At 37.2% G+C, this 8318-nt stretch overlaps 1 protein-coding gene across 1 annotated transcript in view; it reads left to right on the top strand.

Moving 5' to 3' along the window:
* Nucleotides 1–8318, top strand: part of CD109 (CD109 molecule) — a gene marked incomplete at its 5' end in the record, with an annotated part of 38950 nt that overhangs the window by 3941 nt on the left and 26691 nt on the right. The window contains 8 exon segments of the mRNA XM_029086382.1: nt 364–516; nt 1285–1359; nt 1812–1872; nt 2438–2573; nt 3332–3449; nt 6090–6203; nt 6417–6635; nt 8250–8318. Of these exon segments, the coding sequence (XP_028942215.1) occupies nt 364–516; nt 1285–1359; nt 1812–1872; nt 2438–2573; nt 3332–3449; nt 6090–6203; nt 6417–6635; nt 8250–8318 (945 nt within the window).

The following is an 8318-nucleotide window of genomic DNA, read 5'->3' as shown; positions in this document are numbered from 1 at the left end:
TTCCCTAAAGAGGTTAAATGCTATGTTACGCATTGGTAAACAGTGAATGCATTTCTTTTACTGCCCTCAGCTGTATAAACTGATGTATCCTTGGGGCTCTAGAGATTACTGCTTGTATACTAAGATCTGGCTGAAATAGCAATGGATCCTGATGCTGACTCCCCACCAGTCCAAGGAACTGATCAGCTAAGAGAGCAAGAGAACAAAATGAATGCTGTACTGTTTTCCCAAAGGTCATAGGAAAAGCAAATCCAGAGTCTTAATTATAGCCAATTAAGCTAAGAAAAGACTTCATAGGAGTTGTTAGTGGCTCTAAATATCACTGTATATTTTAAACCAGTGCTTTTTTTTACTTTTTTCTAGATTAAAATCTCTTGGAGCAAAGATAAGGTCAAGCCGTCTGAGAAAGTCTCCCTTAAAATCAGTACAACAGAACCGGGATCAGTAATTGGACTTACAGTTGTTGATAAAAGTACAAAGCTTCTAGGAGAAAGTAGTGACATAACAGAAGATTCTGTAAGTAAATGGGAAAAAGGGTTTTCATTATTTTGTGTATGAAAGATGCATGTTTATGGAAATGTTACAGTTTATATGCTGAATGAGTAAGGCTCTTGGGCAGGATTTTCAGCCCTTAATTATGCAAATATTTTTTACTTCTGCAAGTAGTTTGTCAACACGAGCGGAAAAGACTGTAAGGCTTATAAGGTAATAGGCCCTTTCCAATAACATTTATAATTCCAATTAATTAGTTAACTTTATTGTTCTTCCATTTGATAAATTGCTCAGTTAACATTTGGCAGTTTCTTCTTTCGGGAAAGACAAAAAAAATCTGAAAAACTCCCTAATGATTTATACTTTGTGCTCTTTAAAGTTAATAATATGAAATAAAGAAATAGTTTTATTTTTTGAAGAGCAGAATAAATTATTCATCTTTTAAAATTCCCTTTACTTGCAGAAGTTCTAGTGCATCAACAACTTAAAAGAGCTGATGATATACATAGTTCCTGAAGTACTCCAGTGATACAGCCAAAGTACCATAGAGTATCAGTGGGCTGTGCGCCCCTGTTTTAGGCTTATATAGTCTTGGTTACTCTTCCATTAATCATGAAACCATTGCATCCTAATCTCCTTCATCCTGTCATGAATTCTTTTCTCTTTAACATGAGAGCTAAGCAAGCTGCTACTTGTAGTGCAGCTTCATGAATTAGCATCTACAACAGTGGAAGTTCTGAAAAATGTGAGTTTGCATTCACTCTTTAGATTATTTTGTTTTTCTTGTTCTAGGTCTTCCATGAACTCAATTTATACAGTGCAGTGCAGTATTTGCCTCTGGTCAGAGGTTCTTTTGGTGTCTTTCAGGTACTTTTTTTTTTTTTTTCTTAAATTCTATGCTGGGTTTTTTTGCTGCTTAGTGATTTACACATCACTTGCTAGAAAAAAAATGCCCTTTTAAAGTTTGGGACTGTAGACAATGCACTGTTTTCATGGTTTGTATGGGTTTTGAATTGTGAAATCTTATCAATATGTAAGTACTCTGATTGCAAAGAAATATGTTTATACTTCCATAAATATGGCTTGCTTTGTGCTTGATATTATCTTCCCTTTGAAAAGTTTTCAGTCATTAAGGCAATATTCAGATTCAGATGCTCTCAGTTTTGTTGGTTCTTGTGTATTACTTGCTTTAGTTCTATAATTGTTTTATTATGATGACTTTATTGTCTTAAAAAGAAAGAAAGAAAAGAAAAAATAGATAGGCACTGTTGATGTCCCGAATGTCCTATATTGAGATATACTGTATAAATTTTATCCAGAAATGCAGCCTTTGGATATCAACTGACGCAATTCTTGAGGAGGATAAGGAACATTTTCTTTGTAAGTAATAAAAATAAATGTAGCCAAATCTTATTTACTGAGGAGGGAGGAAGTCCATGGGTTATGGCCTCTATTAGGTCTTCTTACTGGACTGCATACAGGCTGCATCCAGCCTTGCAAACCATTGCCGTTTCCAAGGTTCAAGACGTACAAAATGCATATGACTCATGTTTTAAAAACTTCCTATTTGCCGCTATCCTGAGCGACACTACCCATTAAAGGCCTGATAGTGAATGGAGTTTTTATTTGCAGTGCAGTTGATATATGTGGCAGTGGTTTGTAATGTGTAGCCTTATTACTCTGGTTCCATAAATGGTTTCATAAGTACTCCAGAGAGGCCATGTAGAAATTTAAGTTTGTGTTAAACCTTTTTTATTCTTAAAAAAAAACAAGCAAGGAAAAAAATAGTTCCTGATGTCACAGAGTAGTGTTGCCATGTGTAACAAAACTATAGATTTTACTCCAAACACGATTAATTTGACTCTTCTTAACTCTATTAATTTGATTTTTCTTAAAATCTTTACCTAGATATTTGTAGGTACAATAATATTTTTTTATTTCGTAGATGGTGGAATGATACCCATAGAGGATGGTTTTGGTGATGATATGCCAGTATCTAAAAATGGACCTCTTGATTTCAGCAATCTCTATGTGAGGACACATTTTCCAGAGACTTGGCTTTGGATCGACACTAAAACTAGGTATAAGATTAGAGGCAAATGGCAACTGACTTACGCTTGCCGTTGTTATTGTGTAGGTTTTAGTAGTGTTCTGCGCTGATGTTGAAGAACACCGCTTAAAATATAGTATTATTTATATTCTGCTACCACCTAGAGGCCACAAGTGAGATTGGAGACTCACCAAACGAGGCATTGTATAGCTGCACGAAATAGGACAATGCCTGACTGAAGGCCTTGTAGTTTCAATAAAAACTAGATAAAAATCCTAGAGACAAAAGAAACTCTCTTCTTTTTTAGATATGGGGAGATCACAGATAGGGGGACCCAGGCTTTTTGTCTACAGTACATGAGAAGATGGTGATTAGCCCAGAAAGGGAAATCTGTTCCTGACTGCACCTAATTCAAGGAGTAGTTCAAACTGCCAAATAATGGTGAAATCTGGCCTGTTTCATGAAGTACAAGTGTTCTGTTCTTTTACAACTGAGAATTTTGGGAAGCAACGATCGTCTGGGATTGTTTTAAAGGATCTATAAAAGTTGATTACGTGTAAAGTGATTCAATTTAATTACCTTCAGTTCATGTAATTTAAAATAATTTAAATGTTTTAATAATTTTGATCCCATCACAAATATTTCTAAATAATTAGGAAAAGAAAAACAGATAATTGGCAGCTTTTCCTGACAAGAGTTTGGACTTAAATTTGGGTACATTTTAAACATTCGTGTCCACTTACTGATGTCTATAAATGGATGCTTTTGAAAGTCTGCTCTCCCCTTCAGATCTGACACAGACACCACAATGGAAGTCATTGTACCTGATACCATCACATCCTGGGTAGCCAGTGCTTTTGTGATGTCTGAAAACAGCGGGCTTGGAGTGACGACTGCTTCAGTGGAGGTACCATGCCACTAGACAGTTCTCCTTTACCACTGTAGGTTATTACTGGAAGCTGTATTTTAGTTCTAACAGCAGCCTTCTCCTTATACTAATAAAGTGATTGAGAGGCCATGTATATTCCAGCTGTAAAGAAAACTTAATCACTGAAGACATATACAATACTGTATCTGCCTCCCCTTCCTGCTCATATAAGTATCTCAGATTTTACACAGGGTGCCTGTTTCTGTTGGAGCAGTTGTTTTGTTAGAGCACTTTCAGGATGTGCACACTTCAGAATCTTCCTTTGTAGAAAGGTGGAATGACTGCCTGAGGACAGTGTATTTCCATGTTTTTTTGGCTCTGCCAAGAGGTCTTTCCATGAGTTGATAGTGCTTGTAGGTCTGTTTGCACAGACTATCTGTGAGGGGATGGCTGGAGTGGGAGAGGCATGTTGTCTGCTAGAAAGATTGTGCCACTGTGCTGCTCCTCTAACACTTAACCCCAGGAGGGAGGACAGGAGAATTGCTTAAAGGCTAAATTCTGGCCCCACTTTCGTTTATGTGTCAAAACCAGTCTTGGACTAAACATAGCTGCTACTTTTTGGGTAAATTAGCTTGAGGAGCAGAGTGGACACTAGAGATCTCTAACCTGAGATTCCCAGCCTACAAGTTAAGTTGTCCTAGACTCACCTGTACTCATGGAAACAGCTACTTATAGAGAGTTATTTAACCTGTTTAAAATAGGAATTACTTTTTGAAGTCTCATTTAGCTTGTATTTTATATACGTCGAATAATCCTCTGAAGGTGCTTATCTCCTTCTATTCATTGTGTAAAGATCCTAAAGAAACTTAATTCCTAACTGAGACAGCTTGACTTAAGTGCCTAAGGTTAGAAAGGTTGAAACTGTGCAGTACTGGGTCCTAGGTTTCCAACTTGGTGCCAGGACTAGTGCAGGCATAGCTTGGAGACAACCATTTACCCATTGAGGTTCCCATGCCCTCCAGTTCCTGGGGAGGGGCAACTTTTGGAATCCAAACTGACATCTAGGTCCAGATTTCACAGTTGGCTGCTACACCAAACACAGAACATGTGCTTTGAACATCCTTATCATAACTCCACCACAGAATTTGGAGCCCAATCTGGATTTTGCAGCTAAAACTCCTTTGAGACTGGAATCATGATTCTTGTTTCTTTTACTTGGCTTGGCAGAGGTGGGATAGAAAGAGGAATAGTTTTCTGATTCAAACTGTATGAAAATATATACTTGGCTTCTCATCCTTAAATTTGAGAAGGCTGCAAGTAGAACAGATGTTGAGTTTATTATTTAACTATAATCCCCCACATACACTGTTCAGTACTTCACTCTCATTGGGATGTTTAGATTGTGCTTAAAGTTCCATATGGCTGAAACATGCTAATCAGTACCATACAGAGAGGCAAATAAAAGAAATGCATGAAAACTGTAATGGGGAAATAAATAAGTGACATCTGCATGCTTAATGTCGTTTACTGCTTTGCATCTTGTTTTTATTTGACTTCTACTACACAGAGTGTCAATAATTTTACCCTATCGTATTTTATTATAATATACCGGGCTATTCCTCAGTTCCTAAGTGTAAAACTTTAGTATTGAAAGAGTCTTAGAGAAAAGCAAAACAAAAAGACAAAGAAAATAGATACATAGAGTAAAAACCTTGACTAAGAACAAACCAAAAATTCTCCATCAGAACTTCTCTAATGTCTAATATCTAAAGAATGTTTTGACACTGAAAGCTTTAGCAAACAACTTCTCAAAGTTTGAAAAAGAAAATGTTGGAATATTTGCTAGCTAGAAAGCAATCTGAGGGGATTTTGGATCTGAAACTCAAAACACTTGGAATAATTTTTTAATGAAAACCAAATTAAAACCATTTTTAGTTGACATTTCAATAATAAAGGGTATTATGCTTCAGCCATTCTTATTGTACAGATGTTCATAAGCAGTGAAATTTTGATCCCCTTCAGCTTGATGGGAACTTGCCACTAACTACTTAGAGCCAAGACGTCATCCAAAAACCTCTGTTCACAGATAAAAGTAACTGCTTGCTGGTATATTTCTGCAGTTTTTCTTTTAATTAAGAAAAGATGCATTTTTAGAAATACAACTAAAAAACTTATACCAAGATTAATCTTGCAAAATAACACATCATTCCAAGGTGTTGGTGAGTTGGAGAATTTGGGAAAGTTAGTTATGTTGTATTCCAACACCATTTTTGTGTTGACATGTAGATAGGGCAACTGACAAATTCTTAATCATCCATTACTTGTGCACTCAAAACAGTTCACAGTTGCCTTAATGGGATCTCAGGACAGATCACAGCTTCTAAACTTGCTGAATGATAGACTCTTAGTCCTGCTTCAGGTGCCTCTGGTGGAAATGGCCTTGTCAAAGCTGTCAGCAGCTCTCATATGAATGGTGCCACTGAGTTCTCACAAAGGTGCTAAAGACCAGAAGCATCTTTGGCTTCTACTTCAGCCCTTCAGTAACACATTTTGTTAACTGTATAGTACAAGTTAACATACTCTGTCATCTGAATTTGAAAGGGATTAGAAGGCAAGTTGTATAGTCATTTTACTGCTAGTATCTGATTGTAGGGGTTCACTGCTATTTTTGTTTTGCAGCTAGAAGCTTTTCAACCTTTTTTCATTTTCCTGAACCTTCCATACTCTGTCATAAGAGGAGAGCAGTTCATTTTGGAAGTGAACATCTTTAATTATTTGAAAGAAGAAGCTGAGGTAAAATAGCAGTCTCTTTGTACTTGAATGTTACTAGGCACTGCAGTGCTTTCTTCACCAGTGGAGACCACATCTTTCTCTTGTGAGAACTTTAATATTTTCTTCAATGGGCAGACCATAAAATTATTTCTCTATACAAATAAAGGATGGCAGCTTATGGAAGCTGTTTCTCAAAATTAACACCTTGTATTGCAAATGTTACTGTATTTACAGGTTACTGTGATCCTGGATATGAATGATGCTTTTGAAATTATTTTAGCATCCAATGAAATAAATGCTACAGAAAATCAACAGTCTATATCTGTACCAAGTGAAGATGGGAAAACTGTTCAATTCCCAATCAAGCCAAAACAGCTGGGAGAGATCCCCATCAAAGTGACAGCAATATCATCTGCTGCTTCTGATGCTGTCATCCAGAAAGTTTTAGTAAAGGTAAACAGTCTGCATCTTGGCTTGTTCCTGAAATAAATTGTTCCCTAAAATAGACAACAGAGTGCAGCAAAAAGGCAAACCAATTTACTTATTTACTGCCTCTTGCTCTGTAAGGTTGGTTTCGGGTCAGGTAGCTTTAAGTAGAAAACACTTATTTTAAAATAATTTCTCCTTTTCCAGGAATGAAGACATAGATCTGTTCTACAACAAATCATGTTTCAAATGCTTCTGAAAGCAAGATGAAACCTACTTGTGCATCAGTGAACCCTGGTGCTACAGCTAGCTTAATAATCTGGAGAGTGGACCAAATAACTGTATTATGGATAAGTGCAATCAGTTTTGCCATACACCTGGATTTAGTTCAAAGCTTATTTTATATGAATATTTCTGTATTTGTGGTAGTAATATAGTGGCAGTATAGTGGTAGTAATATAGTGGTAGTATATAGTGGTAGTAATATAGCCCTCGGACTTTCTGATAAACCATCAACTGATAAGACTTGCTTAACTGTGGACGTCTAACTCTGATTCATGTTAGGCCCCATTTCAGTGGCAGGTGGTAGACACTTGTATATCTCATCCTAAAATAAATGCTTAAGATCATAGAATCAGAGAATGATTGAGGCTGGAAGGGAGTAGTCCAACCTTCCTACTCAGGGCGGGATCAGCTACAACAGGATGCTTGGAACCATTTACAGGCAGGTTTTTAATATCCCCAAGGACAGGGACTTCACAGCCACTCTGGTCAGCTCATTCAACTGTTTGAACTCCCTCACAGTTAAAAAAGTATTGTTTTATGTTTAAAAGGAAATCCTTTTATTTCAGTTTGTGTGTGTTGCCTCCTATTCTGTTGCTAGGCACCACTGAAAAGAGCCTAGTTCCATCTTGTTTACATTCTCCCTTCAGGGATTTGTACACAGTGATGAGATCCCCCTGAACCTTCTCTTCTCCAGGATGAACAGTCCCTGCTCCCTCAGCCTCTCCTTAGACCACTAACCTGCAGGGTTGTGAGCTGTTTTCAAGTGGAGCAACTAACTGCCCTTTCTGTTGAAGTTTAGTTGTTGTGCAGAAGAGAATAAAAGCTTGTTGGACTAAGGTCTAGGCTGAGGAAGGAAATGAACTTATTTTCTCTACTTCACGATCAATTTTTCTCAAGGGATTTTTCAAGCATGAGGAAATGAAACCTCTATGGTCATGTATCTAACTTCAGTTTCATTTGTCTTTATATGATGGGCTGTAGGATTGCAGACAGTGTGAAAGGTACCACCTTTGGCCTTGGCACGTGCTTGGCCATGGAGCTCTGTGCTTGGCATGGAGCTCACTGGAATCAGAGGTGCTCTCATTGACTTTATGGATGTATTTTTTTGTCATTAACACATATTCTCAAGAAGCAAATAGTGGAGGTAGGTCTTTATAAGAAAAACAATTCTATGCCCATTTGGATGAGCCAATAGCTCAGGTTCTTGATGTGTTAGCAAGCAGCACAAAATACCTGAAAGTGTTTTAGATCCCTCAGTACAGTAAGCATGCAACCCCAGTCCTAAAAGCAACACAGTATTGGAGATTACAATAATAATGTAATAATATCTACTATTACAATATTTTATTTTGGTAGGCTGAAGGGTTGGAACAGACATATTCTCAGACAGTCCTTTTGGATTTAACTGTGAATAAACCACAAGCA

The sequence above is a fragment of the Antrostomus carolinensis genome, unplaced genomic scaffold (genome assembly GCF_000700745.2).
Source record: "Antrostomus carolinensis isolate BGI_N321 unplaced genomic scaffold, ASM70074v2 scaffold21418, whole genome shotgun sequence".
In the NCBI taxonomy this organism is placed as follows: Eukaryota; Metazoa; Chordata; class Aves; order Caprimulgiformes; family Caprimulgidae; genus Antrostomus; species Antrostomus carolinensis.
The sequence above is the reverse complement of the archived record's forward strand: the minus strand, read 5'-3'. Positions and strand labels throughout refer to the sequence as shown.